This window comes from Medicago sativa, chromosome 4, assembly GCF_051527215.1.
Source record: "Medicago sativa cultivar Bolivia chromosome 4, Bolivia_mono, whole genome shotgun sequence".
NCBI classification, from domain to species: domain Eukaryota; kingdom Viridiplantae; phylum Streptophyta; class Magnoliopsida; order Fabales; family Fabaceae; genus Medicago; species Medicago sativa.
Window position 1 is genome coordinate 70,743,145 of NC_140752.1, and position 22,151 is coordinate 70,765,295.

Here is a 22,151-nt window from a genome sequence, read left to right on the forward strand (position 1 = left end):
GATGGGCATCGTTTTCTGCTCTTTTTATTACAATAATACATTTAAATTATGAACAATGATTTTTACGAAAAAAATTCTCTTAAATGAAATTTTGATTTAAAAAAATAGGTATAGATATTTTGCCCTTTTATATTGTGACAAACTTTATTTATTTTTTCAAAGACACCAACAATATAACAGATATAATATAAATTCTCATCATTTTCAATGACACCAACAATATAACATTCTTATAGGTAAATTTGTTTAAAAGTATATTTGGAAGTGATAAAGTCGGTCTAAAACTATGTATTCTCTTTATATATTGTATAATTTATATTAACTATTTATCAATTATGAGTTTTTATTGATTAGTGGTCAAATAAAGTAAAAAGGCTAATTAGATTTATATTTGGATAGTTAATTATTTTAGTTAACTGATAGGAACTCAATGTGAGTGGATGTCTGGATGACTCATTAACGGAATAATGAAAAACTTTAATTGATTATCATCCTATATAAGGTTATGGTCCCCAATATATTGTACACAAACATATTCTCTACTCTCCCCCATCTGAAGAGAATTTGAGGTATAAAGAGTGACGGTTGAGGAAGAACCAAATTAACTGCCGCTAACTTTTCTCATCTTTTACATATCATTACCGGAGTTCCTTTTCATTATGGATTCAGGTATTCCTAATACCTTTAATCTATATATTTGATAGATCAAACATGTTGCAGATTTGATCATATTCATGCTCAAAATTTTATTTGTTTCCTCTAATTATTATTTTTTGTTTTGTATTCAGCATGTCCTATGAAATTAATCTTTATTTAGACCTAATTCCAGCAAGTTGTATCAGAGAGAACCTTCACGTTTGATTTATTGGGATATTTTGAGTAGAGAGATTATAAGAAGAAGTTGACATAAAAGTGAGCTGCATGTTCCCATCAATTTGTTGGCCTTTTTTTCTCGACAAAATATCTCTTATGATCCATTAAATTTGACAAAAATATCATGTTAGATCTTTAAGTTTGTTAAGTTTTAAATAAATTCTTTAAATTTTGTAAGTTTTAAATATATAGGTCCTTTAAGTTTTTTTTTTAAGTTTCAAATATGTTATTAAAAGGGTAATAAGGACCTATTTAAAATTTAAAAAACTTAAAGGACTAACATGATATTTTTGACAAACTTAAATGACTAAAAAATATATTTAGCCTTTTTCTCTCTCTTTATATACACATGCTAATGAACAAGAGGTTAGAACACAATCATAAGAGAGAGTGAATTGTTGAACAAGAGTGTGCAACAAGATATTGAACAAAAACAAAATCGCTCACCAATCTCACGATACTCTCTCACGCTTACTTTAACTTCCTTCCATGTTTTTTTAATGGCCTTGATCCTTTTTTTTACTACAAAACAATCCATGATAATATAGTACGTAGTACTTTTTCAAATGGAATATTCATCGTTTTCTTTTAAAGTTTGAGATTTTCCAAAATTTGTGTAGTGATCTTATTAATAGTTACTTGAATTAGTCACATGAGCATAATTTTTTTATAAGGTCACCCCTCGTATCTTTTTATATTTTCTGTTCTTTTCATTTTGTTTGTATTTTTCGGGAAAGAAATTAATGAATTGAGAGTCTAATTTGGTGTTGGTGCAGGTTCAACTTGCCGGAAATTATATGTCAAAGGAAGCTGCATATGAAAACATACATATAAGCTCTATCATATATTTGATAGTGTCAACTAATACAGAAAACCTATCCATCTAGCTAACAAATTTTTACACAATCAATATACGAGTAATGTGTAAAAATATGAAAATATGTTAGATAAATAGGTTTTATGTAGTGGTTGACATTATCAAATACATGAAAGAACTTGGAGAGCCTTTGGAAGTTTTAGAAGAACAAAACAAAAATAGAGTCACGTAGAGGTAGTTCTGACCAAACCAAACCTCTGCAGCAATGACGGTTCCTCGTCATTTGATGAGAACATTGAAGGTGTTATTGGTTCACCATTTCATGTGGAAGCAAGAGTGTTAGGGAAAGATATGTTGATTTGGATCCAATCTCAGAAGTACAAGGGATTTTTAGTTAAAATTATGGAAAAAATTCAAAAATTTAAACTATTTGTTGTCAAAAGCAATGTCTTATCTTTTGGAGACATTACCATCATTACTCAGGTAGGGATTTCTTTTTTTGGTCAAGTAGACTAGTGGGGTGTCCGAGTTCGAACTCAGGTAGGGACTATTACTATTATTATACTGACAAATCTTTTTTTAGTTATTATTGGTGTTTTTTTTTTTTTGAAGTAGTTATTGGTGTTGCTGTTGTTATCTTAAAATAAGTATTTTGTTCTAGGTTGTTTTCCATTATTTTTGCTTGATATATTCATTTTGTTGTCTTTTTATTTTGGTGTTTTTTTGTATTCGTATTATTTACCATTATATTTAATATCAATCTTAATTATTTTAGAGTTGGGTGAAGGCAACAACTTGAGCATAAAGGAACTTGCAAAGAACCTACGCATGACAACATTGAAGTTTATGTCATCATAATAACATGAACATGAGCACGAGTGTTGTTAGCTGCCACTGATCAAAATTAAGTCACAAATACTTTATTTATTTATCTACAACTTTTCGATTAATGTATCTTTGGTTTACCTCGTTTTAAAAATTTATTTATCTATACTTTTCTTAAAGTGTTGAAATAATCAAACAAATATCTTCAATCCTACTGGAAGATGCAAATCTATGTTTCTTTTTTCTTCTTAATTAAGATAGTATGTATGTTGGACAAATAACAATAATCGTATTCTTATCGTTTTTTTTTGTGGTCATTCCAATTAAGAAGGTGGACCTCGCACCGCGCGGGCTATGATCATGCATCGCAAGATAGAGTGGTAAGATCTTCTGGCTACCTCGCACTGCGAAGTATGGCCTACATCGCGAACGACTTTTCCTAAAAGTTAGGGAAATGGACGCCTATAAATATTGAACTCCTACGTTAGTAGGAAAACACATTTCGACGAAGGCAAAAACACGATTTCCAAAGGATTGGAGCAACCGACGCCATTCAAAAGCCAAGAAATCATCAATGGATGATCTTTTTCTCATGCTTTTTTATTCCTATCTAATCATATGTTTTAGAAGCTATGATTACTTAATCCTCTTTAGGTTAGGTCATGAAAGATGAATTTTCTTGTAACTAGTTGTTCATGTAACTTTAAATGATTCTCTTAATATTAAGTCGATTATGTACTTTGTTATTTTCATTTGGTTAATCCGTTCTTAATACTTTTTATATGATCAATGAGTACTAACTATAACATTTTTTCTATAAATAAATTGATTATTAGGTCACAATTATTACTAACCCTAATTTTGTTGGCTTGACCTAGTTTAACCTTTCAATCGGTTAGGGCTCTGAATTATAAGACATTAGGGAGTAGTAACAGTTGGAGAGTTAGAGACCAAGACAATAGCCTAACCATTTTGATCAAAGGTATTGAAATCATGTAATCAGCAGCACTGTATTAAGAGTTTGTAGTTACTCAATTAATTCAGGGAATGAAACCCCTTTCCACTAAGAGGAAGCCGGGCCCACCTCTCATCCCAATATGGCAAGAAGTCACCGTTGAGCCATACCTAGCTGAAGAAAATTGTTGCTGACACATATGCAAAGGCTGAAAAACACATGCAAATTACTCAAATGCCCCTCGGCAGTAAACTATCGAGGAAAACTTCGGTAGTTAACTGCCGAACATTTTTTTTTTTTACAAAAACCATAAATTGTCATTATTAATATTTATTGATTTTGAATGTTTCAATCTTTATTTTGGTACTTTCAAATAATTGCAGTATTATAGTTATTGATAAGTGCTCAAAAGTAACATATTTTATGTGTTAATATAGGCATTTTAGTGACTTGTTCTGCAAGTTATCTAACGAAAAGCTACCATTTGATTGTATTTGTACCATTTATGCTTTACATGCTGATTCTACCCAATTTATGCAGGAAATGACAAGCAAGGACCAAGAAAGAAGCTCCTGAACAAAAGTCAGCACGCTTAAGCGACCTCAGCTCGCTTAAGCGTGCGAGTTCCAGTAAGCAACTTTTCTGCAAGCATTGAGGACGCTTTCAACACGCTCATCCAAGATTCAAGCTGCACGCTTAAGCGACCTCAGCACGCTTAAGCGTGCACAATGTCGAGAGCACCCTAGTTGCACGTTTACTGCTGGCTTCCCACACGCTCAAGCAAAGTTCATCAGTTGCAAGTGGATAAGGCACACGTGGCAGCTCTCAATTGGCCAACGGAAGATATTTTGCTGACGCGTGCAGACACGAATTCTGCCCATATAAATAGTTTTCTTCTCTCTTTCCAATGGACTTACTGTTTTTATTAGATATTTTCTGGTTTTTAGAGAGAGAATATGGCATTTTCTAGAGAGAGAAACACAAAGCAAGGTAGGTAGGAGTAGATTCAACCCAAGATTTGTTGAGACATCATGGATCTAGGCATTGAATCTTCATCTTGTCTTCATCCTTTGCAAAGCTATCATAGACATATGTAGCTACATCTACCCTTGTGGGTTTTGAGGTATTCAAACAAGCTATTATGTAATCTTTTGATCTTTTAATATATGGCTCTAGCTTATTTATTCAATATATGGTCTTTTAATGATATTGACAAATGATTTTGGATCTAAGAAATAGAATAACAATCTATCTTAAGTTATCACTCTAGACATAGATGTTAATATTTGATAATCACTTTTAATCTGGAACTTAATGCTTTTGGGTCATTTAATCGGTTTGGAAATCGTCGATTAAACGATCCAATCGACTTTGTGATTGTTTTAATGTTTGGGAAATCGACATTTAAACAATCCCTTAGAAATAACGATATCATTTGGACACGAATGATATTGTCGAGTGATTGTGATAATATCGTTTAAAAAGCTAGAATCCGTTAATTGATCGAGAGATTGCAGCTGTTACGCTTCCAAGCGAAATAGCCCTATCTCTTCTCGTTTTACTTTTATGTCGAATAGAAAAAGAGTTTTACTCAAACAAACAATTTATACCCAAACACTTAATGTGATAAATATTGTGAAAATGCTTATGAAATACGCAACTCCCTGTGGAAACGATCCTATATTATACTCACGTGTAAATAGTTTTATGACATGTAAAAATCTTACATCACTTATGCATATATATCTTAATAAGAATATCATTTAAATCTTGACCAAGAAAATAAAGAGCATTTAAGTTCTCAAAAAACATTTCAATGAATGTAAAAATTAAGCATTTGAATATTATTTTGCAAATTACTTAAATAAAAAATTAAATCGACGTGCACAATTATTTTAATGTAGAAAATATAACAACATAGTATACCTTAAAAAAAAATCGTTGTGCACAATTATTTTAACGACTTTTTTATTATTATTTTTTTGGTACAAATTATTATTTTTATTTAAGTAATGTGCAAAACAATATTCAAATGCATAATTTTTACACTGATTTAAATGCTATTCTTATTAAGATATATATGCATAAGTATAATATTGCAATTGTTTGAAACATACCAAAATAATGATTGAAACATTCAAAATCAATAAATATTAATAATGACAATTTATGGTTTTTGTCAAAAAAAAAAAAAAACAGGTTTGAGGTTTCCTCGGCAGTTAACTGCCGAAGTTTTCCTCGGTAGTTAACCGCAGCCGGTTCCATAATTCGGCAGTTAACTGCCGAGAGGCATTTGAGTAATTTACATGTGTTTTTCAGCCTTTGCATATGTGTCAACAACAATTTTCCTAGCTGAAAGAATGCTTACTGCAGGCAACTTCTTGTGTCAAGTGTCCTCCACCTCCACTTTCCAATAATGGCCAAATTAAATAACTGGAGATCTCTCACCCCCAAACCACCTCTACTTATCGGCTTACATACCTCAACACAACTCACCGAAGAGATTCTGCAACCCCCCTTCGACCCTCCCCACAAAAAACGCGGTTAGAACACAATTATAAGAGTGAATGAATTGTTCTAGTTCTAGAAATAATAATAGGAAATAGTGAACAAGAGTTTGCAACAAAGAGATTGAACAAAAACAAACTTACTCACCAATCTCACTTGGTACGATCTCTCTCACGCTTACTTTCACTTCCTTCCATGTTTTTGTAATGGCCTCAATCCCTTTTTTTTACTACAAAACAATCCATGCTAATATAGCCCGTACTTTTTCAAATGCAATATTCATCGTTTTCTTTTAAAGTTTGAGATTTTTCAAAATTTGTGGAGTGACCTTCTTATTAATAGTTAATTGAAGTAGTCACTCATATGATATGCTGCTCACAAATGCATAATTTTTTCTTTCCATAAGGCTACCCTTTGTAGCTTTCTATATTTTCAGTGAGTTTTTTTTTTTTTTTGTGGGGAAGAAATTAATGAATTAAGAGTCTAATTTGGTGTTGATGCACGTTCAACATGCTCGAAAATTCTATGCCAAAGGAAGCTGTATACCAGAACATACATGATAAGCCGCAGTTAGATTCTATCCCAAAGTTGAACATGACTTCCATCCATAGAGGAAGAGTGCAAGAAATTATTTATATTTAATATTTTTAAGTCTTTTTTCTTTTGAGGGACTTTCTATAGGTCTTACTTGAATGTCATTTTCAATATTTCTTTAATAATGCATTGATTCAAGAGGTCAAATCATTTTCAATATTTCCATGCGGGTTTATCAATTTCAGGTACAAGCAGGGTTAGAATTTGTTGAAAACGGTGGTGATGTTATTTCCATTTTCCATCACTTTGTATTTACATGTAAAGAAAGTAGGACTTTCAACATATGTAGACTAATGATCTGTAAGCAAACGTTAGAGTGGTGTTGATTACACAACAATACAAAGTCCTTTGTCTAACAGATCATTAAGAAGAGTTTGAGGGAAGAAAGATCTATAGCTGAAGGGTTTAGGGGAAAAAAAATCAAAGTAGGTAGGTATGTATGAGGTTTTATAGGAATTTCATCGAGACAATTTTTTTATTTTACAAATGGATCATTTATTATGAGACGGGGCTACAAGTTGATGATATCAAAGGCAGACACGGCCCTTAGCAAGCGTAAAGTGAGCTACAGTGCTGGGCCTCGAAATTTTAGGAGCCACAAACTTTTAATTAATATAGCATCCAAAAGTGTTTATTATATATAATAAAATATAAAAAATTAATAGACACCTTGTAATAGTTTGGCGGTAAAATAAAATTCACTTGGGTGTTTAGTTTTGACGATCAATCCCGAGTATAAAAGTTTCATTTAAATAATACACAACTATTAAACCATTACAATTTTTTTTATTATCAAATTTACAATTTAATATGTATTTCAGAGTTATTTATGAATATAGAACACTACTATATACCTTGAATTTTTCGTTATTTATTTCCATTAACAACACAAATTAAATCCGTTAAATAAATTAGCAAACTATTACATGATGAGCACTATAAAAGCGGAAAGACTGACATGTGGTGTATTTAAATAAGCACTCACGTGCCAGCCTTTCCGCTTTTTTTTATTGTGTTAACGCTTGTATATTACCAACGATATTTTATCGAAATTTGCGTGTAAATTACAAATAATATTTTATATAATTTTTTTTATATAGATTAAAATTATAAGTATGGATATTTTGTGACTTTCAAATGTAACAAACTCAACAAATCATATTTATCTTTCCGTATTGACAATAATAAAATAACAAATATAATAAAAATTCTTATCTTTTTTAATAACACCAACAATATAACATTATTATAGGAAAATATAGTGTAATTGGAATAACAAAAAAACCAACTAAAAAGAGCCGAAACATGCTATTTTCTTTATATATAGTATAGATGACTATTTTTGATGTTATTTACAACTTAAATAGATGATTACTATTGTTTAAAAAATCTTGTTTTTCCATTGGAGACCTGTTTTTAATATTTTAACATGGCCACCGATTTTATCGGAACAGATCTAATTAAATGACTACAAACATGTGATACTTTGTTGGATCCATATTACTCAAAAGCATTCATGTCATGGAATAAGGATCATCTCCATTTATAAAAACAAATAGAGATTGTGGTTAAGAAAAAAATAGAAACAAAAAACAAATGGTGAGTTATATTATTAGATGCGTCCCATCATCATTAACTATTGTTAAGTTTTATTGTGTCTTTGATGAAAGAAATGGAGATGATCTTTAACTCCCATGTCATGGATAATACATATTCAATTGCAAATGGATGATATAAATGCAAACCTTCACGTTTTCATATGGTACATGCGCAGTGGCACTTGATTTTATGCACATGCAGTAGATTATTGGTTGTAGGCCAATGTTAAACCAGAATAATTGAAAAAAATGTCTTGTTAACAAGTGCCCTAAGGGCATTGTTTAAGGAATTCATAAAAAGAAATTATACCTTAAAAATATAAGTCAAACACTTGTAGAAGTTATAACCGTACAATTTCCAATACAAAAGTTGCTACTTTTATATGCTTAAACAATGTCCTTAGGACACTTGTTAACATTTTCCTTGAAAAAAATGGTATTTTAAGCGGTGCTCTAAGGATATTGGTTAATGAATTAAGGCTAAAATATAGTTTTTGTACCTGTAAATATGTCTTGTATTGGTTTTAGTCTCTGTAAAATGAAATTGTAGAAAAAGGTCTCTACAAAATATTTTGCAAGGACTTTTTTAAAAAACAAAATATTTTGCAGGGACTTTTTCTACGAAATGGGTTTTGTCATCATATGCCGCCTATGCAAATCATCACAAATGTGGGACCAGAGACTATTTTTAAAAACAAAATATTTTGCAGGAACTTTTTTTTAACAATTTTCTTTTTGCCATGACTAAAACCAAAACGAGACATATTTGTAAGGACTAAAACCATATTTTAGCCATGAATTAATTAATAAAAATTTTATCTTGAGAATATAAACTTTTACTTTTATCTTAACAATAATTACACCATATTTTAATGTAAACTTAGTAATTTTAATACCTTAACCAATGCATCAAGGACACTCATTAGCATTCTCTTTAAAAATTTAGTACTCCCTTCGTCCATGTATGTAATCCCCTTTTGCTTTTTTCACACTTCTTAAAAAAAAATGTTAATGTAATTAATGTGTTTATTTTATTTGTTAATATTATCAAATTGTCTTTTGTTTGTATATGTATTAAATTTGATTTTTCATATTTCAAGACAAGTTAATAGTATTAATTAGGGGTATGTTTAGAGAAAAAATAATAAATGTATCTAATAATTTAAAAAGGGTTTATATTTAAGAACAAAAATAAAATCAAATGGGTGTATAAATATAGGAACCAAGAGAATAAATAAAAAGGTAGACTGTTCCGTCATGTGGGTGAAAACCAAATTTCAAGTAAATTTGAACATTTCCTCAAAAAAAAAAAAAAGTAAATTTGAACATTTATGATTCTTTTAATTTCTCAACTGGGTCATTTGGTGAAAATCAATATTTTTCAGCTGTTTTCTTTACGTTATACTGATGACGTGTCAAGCCTCATGTCGGTAGCATACTGTGCATATGTATTGCGCCGCATGACTCCACTTGGGTCACTTAAGCATCCACAATGGTAGCTCCCTAACAAGGACTCCTTAAATGGACTCCACGTGACACATCACTTATTTATAATTTTTTAATAAAAGTACATATTAAAGACTCAATGACTCCAATGACAATACACTAATAAGGACTCCAATGAAAAGTACTTAAATATGTCCCAGTATCTTTACATATTAAACAAAAATAATTTATCTATTACTCATTTTTACAAGTGGGACCAAGTAGTACACATTTTATTACTTCTTTATGCAAGTGGGACCAAGTAGTACATATTTTATTACTTCTTTATGCAAGTGGGACCAAGTAGTACACATTTTATTACTTTTTTAAACGTGGGACCCGTTAGTTACTTAGGAGAGAGAGTCCTTATATAGTTGTCCGTTCCTTAACGGGGACTCAATTTTTCTTCCTCCAATGGAGGGTCCTTAACCGGGAGTGGTCCTTGTTAAGTAAGGACCCCCATTGGAGATGTTCTTATGACATTGACAATTTCAATACACCTCCTTCTGCTCTAATATATTATTATTTAATTATATCCTTTAAGGAATATTTAATTATTACTTTCTCCGTCTCTAAATAATAATCGTTTAAGATTTGTGCATTATTATTAAGCAAATGATTAATTGTTGATTTCAATAAATTAGTTTTATTCATTGAAATACCCTTATTAATTTTTAGTTAGTGGAGTAATTAAGTGTAAGGGTATAATAATGAAAAAAGATAATAAATGCTGTATTGATATTCTAAAGTGACAATTATTTTGAGAAAAATAAAAAATGCTAAAATGACAATTATTTAGAGACGGAGGGAGTATATTTCAACATCGTTATACGAGCAAATATCTTTACAATAACTAGCATTTAGGCGGGTATTAAAATGAAATTTTGATTTTGATTATATATATATATATATATATATATATATATATATATATATATATATATATAGCACTTTCATATTGTAACAAACTGTACTTATTTTTTCAAAGACACCAATAATATAACAAATATAATATAAATTCTCATCTTTTTTAATGACACTATCGATATAACATTCTTATAAGTAAAATTGTTTAAGGGTATATTTGAAAGTGATAAAGTCGGTCCAAATCTATGTATTCTCTTTATATATTGTATAAGTTATAACAATTATTTATCAATTATGAGCTTTTATTGATTAGTTATCAAATAAAGTAAAAATGCTAATTAAATTTCTATTTGGATAATTAATTATTTTAATTAATTGATAGGAACTCAATGTGAGTGGATGTCTCGATGACTCATTAATGAAATAATGAGAAACTTTAATTGATTATCATCTTATATAAGGTTATGATCCCCAATATATTGTACACACAGTTATTCTCTACTCTCCCCCGTCTGAAGAGAATTTGAGGTATTAGGAGTGCCAATTGAAGAAGAACCAAATTAGCAGCCGGTAACTTTTCTCATCTGTTTCATATCATTACCGGAGTTCCTTTTCATTATGGATTCAGGTATTCCTAATACCTTTAATCTATATATTTGATAGATCAAACATGTTGTAGATTTGATGATATTCATGTTCAATGTTTTATTTGTTTCCTCTAATTATTATTTTTTGTTTTGTGTGGAGCATGTCCTATGAAATTAATCTTTATTTAGGCCTAATTCTAGCAAGTTGTATCAGAGAGAACCTTTGCGTTTGATTTATTGTGATATATTTTGAGTAGAGCAATTATTAAACACACAATAGGAAGAAGAAGTTGACACAAAAGTGAGCTGCATGTGCCCATCAATCTGTTGGCCTTTTTTTCTCGGCAAAATATCTCTTTTGCTCTTTTAAATTTGACAAAAATATCATGTTACATTTTTAAGTTTGTTAAGTTTCAAATAAATTCTTTAAATTTTTTAATTTTAAATAGATCCTTTAATTTGTTTAAGTTTCAAATAGGTCTTTAAAAAGATAATAATGACCTATTTAAAACTTAAAAAACATAAAGAAGTAACATGGTATTTTTGTCAAACTTAAATGAAAAAAAAATTGTATTTGGCCTTTTTTTCTCTCTTTATATACACATGCTACTTGTTGATGAACTAGAGCTTAGAACACAATTATATAAGAGAGAATGAATTGTTCTAGTTCTAGAAATAATAGGAAGAAGCGAACACGAGTGTTCAACATAGAGATTGAACAAAAACAAACTTGCTCACCAATCTCACTTGGTACTCTCTCACGCTTACTTTCACTTCCTTCCATGTTTTTTTAATGGCCTCAATCCTTTTTTTTTGTTACTACAAAACAACACCAACAACCCATGCTAATATAATATAGTACGTAGTACTTTTTCAGATTTTCCATGAAAATTTGTGCGGTGACCTTATTAATAGTTATTTTGAAGTAGTCACTTGAGCATAATTTTTTATATATAAGGTCACCCTTTGTATCTTTTTATATTTTATGTTCTTTTCATTTTGTTTGTATTTTTCAGGAAAGAAATTAATGAATTGAGAGTCTAATTTGGTTTTGGTGCAGGTTCAACTTGCCGGAAATTATTATATGTCAAAGGAAGTTGTATACGAAAACATACATATAAGCTGCATTTGGATTCTATCTCAAAGTTAGATCCAAATCAACATATATTTCCCTAACACTTTTGTTCCACGTGAAATGGTGAACCAACAACACCTTCGATGCTCTCATCAAATGATGAGGAATCATCATCGCTGCAGAGATCTGGTTTGGTTAGCACCACCCGTACGTGACTCTATTTTTGCTTTGTTCTTCTAAAACTTCCAAACGCTTTTTCTCTATCATGTATTTGATAGTGTCAACTAGTGCATAAAACTTGTCTATCTAACATATTTTTACCCAATTAATTAGTGAGAAAGTAACACGAAATAGTGTTTTCAAAATTATAATATATTTATCATAAAGTCTTTAGTGTAATGTGTGTGTGTGTATTTTATAGGTGTATCAACTTAAAGCCTTTATGACGAATATATTATAAGTTTGAATACATCATTTCGTGTTACTCTACTCACTAATTGATCGTGTAAAAATATGTTAGATAGACAAGTTTTATGTACTAGTTGACATTATCAAATATATGAAAGAGCTTAAAAAGCGTTTGGAAGTTTTAGAAAAACAAAGCAAATCATAGTCATGTACGGGTGTAGTTCTGACCAAACCAGACCTCTGTAGCAATGACGATTCCTCATCATTTGATGAGAGCATTCAAGGTGTTGTTGGTTCACCATTTCATGTGAAATTGCATAAGTGTTAGGGAAATATATGTTGATTTTGATCCAATGATAGCATTACAGGGGACTTCTAGTTAAAATTATGGTTGAGATTAAAAAGTTTAAACTATTTGTTGTCAAAAACAATGTCATATATTTGGAGATTCTATCCTTGACATTAACATCATTACTCAGGTAAGGACTATTACCATTATTATAATGACAAATTTTTTTTTTTTTTTTATGTTTGTTGTTGTTATCATCTTAAAATAAGTATTTTTATTCTAGGTTGTATTCCATTATATTTGCTGATATATTCATTTTGTTGTCTTTTTATTTTGGGTTTTTTTTGTATACGTATCATTTACCATTATATTTAATATTAATCTTAATTATTTTATAGTTGGGTGAAGACTACAGCTTGAGCATAAAGGAACTTGTGAAGAACCTACGCATGACAGCATTGAAGTTTATGTCATCATAATAATAACATGAACATCAGCACGACACAAATATTTTCTTTATTTATCTACAACTTTTCAATAAACGTGTATTTGGTTTACCTCATTTAAAAAATTTATTTATCAATAAAGTGTTGAAACAATCAAACAAATATCTTCAACCCAACTGGAAGATGCAAATTATGTTTCTTTTTTCTTCTTAATTAAGATAGTATGTATATTGAACAAATAACAATAATTGTATTCTTATTGTCTTTGTTTTGTAAAGCGATAAGGTCATAGGAGACACTCTCAGTCTACCTCACATTGCAAAGTATAGGCCTACATCACGAACCAATTTCCCTAAAACTTAGGGTCATGGACGCCTATAAATACTGGCAATTTCTATGGTACTCCAAACAAAATTGAGTGTTTTGGTACTCTCAAATGTTTAACCAATAGAAGAGTGTCATTTCAATTAAATGATCCATGTCAGCATTATTAAAGATTGACTTAAGGGAAAGAGTTTTGGTACACTTCTCTATTCAATTTAACCCCCCAAAATTTATACAAATTATTATTTCATTAAATTAATTAATTATTTTTTTAATCAAAACAAAATTAAATCATTAACCGCCATCACAATTTTCTCTCCAACATTCATCATCTGAAACCGTAACCTCCTTTTCTTTTTCTTTCTGGGAACACAAAACTTCATGTACCAATTTTGTCTCAAACATCTTTGAACAAAGCTTCTTTTAATAACATTCTTTCTCAATCAGGTATTATATCTGTTCCTTCTTTCTTTCTCACCATTAATTTTGCTTACTGAATTTTAATTGGCTTTGTTTGTACGTGACCTTTTTTCTTGTATTTTAATGGTACAATTTTATGTTTTTTCTATTTGTTTTTCTATCAGTATTTTCAAATATAACTGATTTCTACTTTGCGTTATAAATAAAGGAAGTTATGTGACCCACAGTGTTTTTCTTCAATTGAAAGAGTTAGTGTTATTTGTTTTTCTTCAATTGTTTCGTGACATTTTAAACGTAGGTTAGTTTAAAGTGTAATCTTCATATTTTATAGGCATATTTTAAATCTATTTAAACCAGGGTAAGTAAGTCTTTTTTGGTCGTAGGAATTGTTAATTGTTGTCATTGTTTTAGATCTTGGGCGAATCAACATTTTGTTTGAAGCTTCATTGTAATTATGCAATTTGATAGATTAAGGAACTATAAAAGAATTGGAATTTCAATTAGCAAAATATTGTGTAGATACGTTCCTTTTAAGCTTTGCATACCAAAGTAATGAACTTGACCACGAACAGAAGGCAAAGGCTAGCGTGCACAACCTTAACATGTCGCCTACGGTACATTTGTAACATTATAAATACTTCCTTTAGAGAAAAACCTAGTGATAGTGTGTGGCTAGGATATTCTCATTTTTGGTTTCGGTATCAGCGAGAAGCTTGCTGCCTGTTGTGGTTGTTTCAGGCATGTGTGCGGCTGGTTGAACTTGTGTTGGAATATGCTAGCATTATTGTTAGAGGGGTTGGGCTGTTTTGTGTTAGTTGTGTTTTCTTTTTGTTCGGCTGTTTTGCTGCTACTGTGTGTGTTTTCGCCCTTCAGCAGCAATTGTTTCCTTTTTTAGCTTTGGTTTGGGTAGATTTGGTAGGGTGTTTGTATTAGTATTCCATTGTATTAATCTCTTCTTTGTTCGAATTTTGTCGGCGAGGTTTTGTGTTCCTTATACAATCTCGACGACAATAATATTTGCCGTTCAAAAAAAAAAAGTGTGGAATGTTTTTCGGTGACATGGTGTTTTTGTGTATTGTTTTGTTCTCACTTGCCTGTAAACTAGGTTCATGGACTTCATTCAATTATTTTCACTATCTTTACTAGTCAATAGGATTGTAGTCAGATAGGGGATGCAACCACTTAGATATCAAAAACCTTGATATGTTGTTGTAATTATGGTTGTGAATTGTATTTTTAAACTTTTATTTGAAATACTTGATCCATAAATTTGAGGTTTTGTTTTCTATGAATGACATTATTTGATGGGTGACGATAAGCCTCTAGGATGAAAGGAAACCATTAATTTACTCTAAAGAACTCAAGCTGATAGTGAGAATTTCAGATTTAATGTATAAGGAATTTACTTGTTTAGTATTTATTATACTTACTTTGGTGTTAAGATACTTGTAATGGAAGAGTAGTGGCAGCGCCGCCTTAGTACACCATTTATGCATTTACTTAACACAGTGGGTTAACTAATTTGTTGCAAGAATTCAGCCTATAAAAGGTACTACCAACCAAAATGTAGTATCAATTCACGTGAGTGAAAATACAGTGTTGAAGCAAACTTTGTTAATCCATTTTCATATTTTTCGTTGCTGGCTTTTATGTTTCTATGGGAAAATTGATATGTATATTTTCTTCACATGTAAACCAAAAACTACTAAAATTAAACTTTCTCTGTTTTTACTTTCTTTTTTTTTGACAAATTCTCTGTTTTTACTTGAAATTGAGGTTTTGGAGTATAAAAATTTCAATATGAACGTGCTGGTTTATTAAGATTTATATGCAATTGTTGGTTATTATGCAGATGGATAGCTCTGATGATTCTGATTTTAATTTTGATGAGGATGGAGATAATGGGTATTCTACTTCTAGTGAAGACGATGAAAGTATAGAGTCTAGAGACCACGATGTCTCTGGTGATTACAATGAGAATTTGGATTCTTGTGTAATAGATGGTAGGTTTGTTAAGATTAATACCATGACGGCGGATGATATTATGAATCTTGATTTTGGTAGTGAAGAAGAAGCTTATGCCTTTTATCAAAAGTATGCAAAAAGCACCGGTTTCGTTGTTAGGAAAGATAAAGTGTACCGCAGCAAAGTTGGGAAACAAATTGTAATGCGACAGTTTGTGTGCAATAAAAATGGATTAAGAAGCAAAAAACACTTGACTAGGGTCAATAGGAAAAGAGAACATAGACCCCTCACCCGGAATAATTGTCCAGCTCGCCTTCGTATACGTTATAATCCAGAAAGCTTGAGATGGAGAGTGGTAATTTTTGAAGGGTGTCATAACCATGAACTAACCCCATCAAAATATATACATTTATTTCCTGCATATCGGGGATTGACGGACGCTGATAAAGCTCAAGTTGACAGTATGCAATCGTACGGTATCAAAACATGTCATATAATGGGGTACATGGTGGCAAACAAGGGTGGATATGATGCTGTTGGTTTTACGAAGAAAGATTTGTATAACTATTTTGGCAAGAAAATGGGTATTGATATTAAAGATGGTGATGTTGTTGCTTCTCTAAGCTATCTTCGGGGGAAGGCAGGCTTGGATCCTATGTTATATGTAAAATATGAGAAGGGTACCAATGGAAAATTGAAAAGATTGTTTTGGGCAGATGGATGGAGTCGAAATGATTTTTTGTGTTATGGCGATGTTATTGCATTTGATACCACATACAAGAAAAATAAATACAATCTTCCTTTGGTAATATTCTCTGGCTGCAACAACCATTCACAAACGATTATTTTTGGGGCTGCTTTGGTTTCAGATGAAACAATAGAGACATATACATGGGTGTTGAATTCATTTCTAGAAGCAATGGGAAATCGACAACCAAAAGCAGTAGTGACGGATGGTGACATGTCTATGAGGGACGCAGTAAAAGTTGTTTTTCCCGAAGCATTTCACAGACTGTGTGCCTGGCATTTGCACAAGAATGCTTATGAAAATGTTAAAAATAAAGAATTTTTGACAAATTTCAAGAAAGCAATGTACTCGGATTTCACCCCAGAGGAATTTGAAGAGTTTTGGGCAAGTGCTGTTGAGATGAGTGAGCTACAAGGTAACAATTGGGTTTCCAAAACATACGAGAACAAGAAATTATGGGCAACCGCATACTTTCGAGATAAGTTTTTTGGTCGCATACGGACAACCTCTCAGTGTGAAGCAATCAATTCAGTAGTCAAGAAATATGTCAGAAAGAAATGCAGCATTTATGAGTTCCTGCATAACTTTGACCACACATTGAGAGAGTATAGAAACAACGAACATGTTGCTGATTTTAAGAGTAATACCTCTGATCCGGTGTTGATAACTGGTCTGGATAATATTGAGAAAGATGCTGCAAAGATTTATACATCCGAGATATTCAAAAAAGTTAGAAAACACATTGTCAAGTCTTCTGCGTTAATTGTTCATGACCAACTGGATGTTGAAGATAAGTCAATGTTTAAGTTAAGCAAAACATGCAACGAAAAATATCGAAAAGAGGTTGTATACGACACTGCAGACTCTTCTTTTCACTGTGAATGTAGATTGTTTGAGTCTCGCGGATTTCCATGTTCTCATATTATTTTTGTCATGAAAGTAGTGCACATTGATCATATCCCAAGCAGTTTGATATTGAAAAGGTGGACTAAGAATGCTAAGATTCCAATAATGGGAACCAGTCATGGGAATGGAATGGATTCTAATATGATAGAGCTTGCTAGGTGTGGTGCATATTCAGCAGCATGTGATAGGTTTTGCAAAGTTGCAGCTGAAAGTGGGGCATGTTTTAATGATGTAATGGATGATATTTTGGAGCTTACCGAAAAGTATTCTAAACTAAAATTGGGAGGTGCTGTCAAGACACAAAATTCAGAAGGGAACAGACATATTGGTGATCCCGATGTTATACGATCTAAAGGGGCTCCAAAGAAGAAAACTTTTTCCATGAAGAGGTTTAGACACTGTTCAAATTGTACTGGTGCTAACCACAATGTTAGGACATGTCCCAAGCGTAATGGTGTCGATGGATCGCAAATCGACAGTGATGAGGAATCTGAGTCAGATGCTACAAAATTTAGCAATGCAGCAGATAATATTGTAAGTGTATCTGTCAAATTGTTTTTGTAAATCTGGTGTTATACCTTTTTTTTAATGAATCATCATTTTTAACATCTTGTAGGACAAAGAAATGTCTAAAGGCGATTTAAACAACATCCATGGTTCCGTAAGATCAAGATTAACAGAACATGGAAGGCAAATTGATAAAGTGATTGAATCACTACCTTATCAACTTATGTGATTGTTATTTGCCAAAATTGTCTATAGTAATTTATCCTTTTATGTTTTTACAGAATGTGAAGGGAAGAAGTAATTCTAACCCGAAGCAGAAGAAGACAAAAGAGTTGAATGCAGTTAACCATCCTATTGGAAAGCAAATTGATAAAGTGAATAAATTATTGCCATATCAATTTACTTGATTTTTATTTGCCAAAATTGTCTTTAGTAATTCATCATTTTATGTTTTTACAAAATGTGAAGGGAGAAAGCAATTCTAATCTGAAGAAGAAGAAGAAGAAGTCAAAAGAGTTTAATGAAATTAGACATCCCGATGAAAGTCAAGCTATTATGTCCCAAGTGCAGCCAAATATACACCAAATGCACCATCCAATGCCTCCTTTTGTCAATTCAAGCCAAAGACTTCCTCCTACAAATGGTCAAACTCCTCCTATTTTGCAGCAACCACAACAGGTTTGTATTCTATAATATTACTTTGCTGTTATAATGTTAAATTTATGACAAATTTATCTAAAATTTGAAAATGTCATAATTTCAGAACGAAATAAACCATCCCATTGCAAGTCAACCTATGATGTCAACGGTGCAGCCAAATGTACACCAAATGCACTATCCAATGCATCCTTTTGCCAATTCTAGTCAAGTACTTCCTTCTATGTATTCTATAAATGGGCAAACTCCTCTTATTTTACAGCAACCACCACAGGTTTGTATTGTATAGTATATTAATGATTTTTCTGCTATTATGTTAATTTTATGACATATGTGTATGAAATTTGAAAATGTCGTCATTTCAGAATGAAACAAACCATCTTGGAAGTCAACCTATGATGTCTCAAGTGCGACCAAATGTACACCAAATGCACTATCCAATGTATCATTTGGCTAATTCAAGCCAAGTACTTCCTCCTATTCATTCTATAAATGGCCAAACTACTCCTATTTTACAGCAACCACCACATGTGTGTATTATATAATATAGCATTGCTTATGCTGTTATTATGTCATTTATATGACAAATTTATCTAAAATTTGAATATGTCATGATTTCAGTATTTTTTTGGAATGCCACGAACTACTAATGGCTCATCTTGTACTGACATGCTCCAACAAGTCATGAACAAAGGTCGTTAATATGGTAAGATTAAAATGGTTGTTTGTATATGTTGGAAATCAATTTTTGATCAGGCAACATTTGGTGCATGACTTAGTTATATAAGTTGTATGCATGATTTTGGGGACTAACAAATTTTGATCTCTTTAAAGCATGAAAGTTGTTTAATAAAACTGGCTTGGTAAATGGATGTTGGTTAGTACTTTGTTTTTTCTAAGAGTTGTAGTTCTTTTTTCAAAGTTAGGTTCTAATTGTTATTCACGTTTGTTTCATTAGTTGCAAATTGTTAATTGTTGTTGTTGTTGTGGTTGTGTATTCAAAGCGGATGTATTTTGAATAACTGTTAATGTTGTAGGATTCAAAACCATTTCATTGTCAATATGCAATGGAGAAGTCATAGGGTGATTTACTTTGTTTTAAATCCCATGGATGAAGATTGAGCAATTTTGTTGGTGGCGATGCATCTCAGATGGAGTATAGATTGGTAATGATTGTTGCCGATTTTCCTATCAAATTTCAAGCACCAGTGCGTGTACAAAAATGTCAAGTATTGTTGTTATGGATTATAATTGGCTTATGCATGCATTTGATTTATGTTATTGTTGATTAGATTGATGTGTAGATGTGTAGACACGATTGTAAAATGTAGTGGAAGGGGCAGCCAAAGTAGTTGAAAAGTAAGAATTTTTTTAGTTTGAGGATTGGCGTTCACATCAAGTTCTAATTGGTTGCGAATTATGCAACAAAATCAATTCCAACTATTGTTTTACTTCAACCTTAGGATTAATAATAATAATAATTATAATAACAACAATAACAAGGGTTAATTAAGTTTTTAGTCCTTATAAATATAGCGGATTTTGTTTTTAGTCATCATAAGAAAAAAACTACAAGTTTTGGTCCCTATAAATATTTTCACCACATTGTTTTAGTCTATGTTCAATTAAAATTTGTTTAATTATGCTTAAACTTCTAAAAATTTTAATGATTTTTTTACAGACATGTTAATATCATCATAAGCAACTCTTTTATAAAATGTTTTGGTTTTTTTAAGATGTCACGAATTAATTGTGGATTTTTCTAAAAGTCAAATTTTCAAGATTAAATTAGTGAAAATTTCGACCTAATAATCAAATTTTGAGCTACTTTTTTGCGAAGGAACTTTGTACTACAATGTTCTAAATAAGTATGTAAAAAATCATTAAAAAAATTAAGATTTTAGGCATAATTAAACAAATTTTAATTTAACAGGACTACAACTACGTGTTGAAATTTTTATAGCGAACGAACTATGTCACTTTTTTATATGAGAATGATTATATTATATTTATAGTGATCAAAAACTTATTTAACCCTAATATAAGAAGAACAACAACAAGGATTCAATTTCAGGAATAATAGAAACAAAATTTATGAACCAAAAACTTATTTAACCCTAATAATAATAATATATCAAATCTTTCAAAAAAAAAACAAGAAAAAAAAATCCTAAAGGAAATTTAACGAAAGGAAGAGTAATGTCAGCAAATGTCAATACCATATCTGATGCTATGAAAATTATTGAAGGCTCTGGAAGAACTAATATATCATTATATATGGAGGAACAAAGTTATATAATGAAAATGTGTTATATTCCTCTAAGTTTTGTAAAAATTTATTAAGTTTTAAGGACACTAACCAGATACCGTCTTGAAACAAGAAACGAATGAAGTATTGAATACCTTTTGTATCACAAAACATGATTTGGATAAAACATGTGTATTGAAAAAGTTACTCGCATTTTCTTCTAGCTTGTACTACACTTATATTGGTACAATTGAAAAACATGTGATTGTAAACCAGAAGTTTACAAATCATGATAAATTTGTGGTTTGACATGATCAGTTGGGTTATCCCGAATCTATAATGATGCAAAAATTAATTGAAAGTTCATGTGGTCATCGATAGAAAAGTTGATAGATTCTCCAATCTAATAAATTTTCATATACCTCTTGTTTACAAAGGAAGTTGATAATTCGGCCATCACCAACAAAAATTAGAAATGAATCTCTAATTTTTTTAGAACGTATATGTTGATATTTGTGGGCCAATACACCCATCATCTATATCACTTAGGTATTTTATGAATTTAATTGATGCATCAACTAAATGATCACATGTATGTTTGTTGTCAACTCACAACCAGAAGTTCGTGTAATTGTTTTCTAAACTAAGTTGACCAAGAGTTTGTTTTATGAGCTTTTCATAAAGCATTTGATAAGTATAAATCATCAATTGAAATTGATAATGAATAGCTTGTAGCATATCATCGTAAAAATGGACTTATCTATTCTTTAGATGTCTAAAGTTAATTGTACGATTGATATTTATGAGACCATACCTTCAAAACTCTACTTTGGGAATCACCAATCATGTATGTTGAGATATTTATTCGCATCAAGCCAACAAGCTATTATATGTAAGCTCCCCCCTTAAGTTAATTGTGGATGTGTTGTGTATATTACATTTGCTCCAATATAGTGTACTAAGATAATTGATTTTTTAAGTTTCAGATGAACTGACCAAGTACCTGAAAGTATGAAAAGTAAAAAGATCTCGATAAATTATGTTGGAAC

The 22,151-nt window shown here is 30.9% G+C and overlaps 1 protein-coding gene and 2 long non-coding RNA genes across 4 annotated transcripts; all 3 read left to right on the plus strand.

The window, feature by feature from the left end:
• Positions 1–902: 902 nt before the first annotated feature.
• Positions 903–3,267, plus strand: LOC146931409 (uncharacterized). The gene is made up of 2 exons (XR_015006690.1): positions 903–1,547; positions 1,650–3,267. It is a non-coding gene; the product is annotated as an uncharacterized LOC146931409 (long non-coding RNA).
• An 8,476-nt stretch (positions 3,268–11,743) lies between these two features.
• Positions 11,744–13,704, plus strand: LOC146931410 (uncharacterized). Its single transcript, XR_015006695.1, has 3 exons — positions 11,744–11,859; positions 12,170–13,071; positions 13,280–13,704. It is a non-coding gene; the product is annotated as an uncharacterized LOC146931410 (long non-coding RNA).
• Positions 13,705–13,712: 8 nt separating this feature from the next.
• Positions 13,713–20,135, plus strand: LOC146931411 (protein FAR1-RELATED SEQUENCE 5-like). 2 transcript variants are annotated; one of them, XM_085702906.1, is made up of 9 exons: positions 13,713–14,098; positions 15,924–18,224; positions 18,307–18,393; positions 18,479–18,571; positions 18,666–18,875; positions 18,961–19,128; positions 19,220–19,384; positions 19,476–19,560; positions 19,892–20,135. In XM_085702906.1, exons 2-8 carry the CDS (start codon positions 15,924–15,926, stop codon positions 19,554–19,556), a joined length of 3,105 nt encoding a protein of 1,034 aa, XP_085559032.1. In that variant the 5' UTR covers positions 13,713–14,098; the 3' UTR covers positions 19,557–19,560; positions 19,892–20,135. The 2 variants fall into 2 exon arrangements, with proteins under 2 accessions (XP_085559032.1, XP_085559031.1); XM_085702905.1 differs by lacking the exon at positions 13,713–14,098 and having other exon boundaries at positions 14,315–18,224.
• The last annotated feature ends 2,016 nt before the right edge of the window (positions 20,136–22,151 follow it).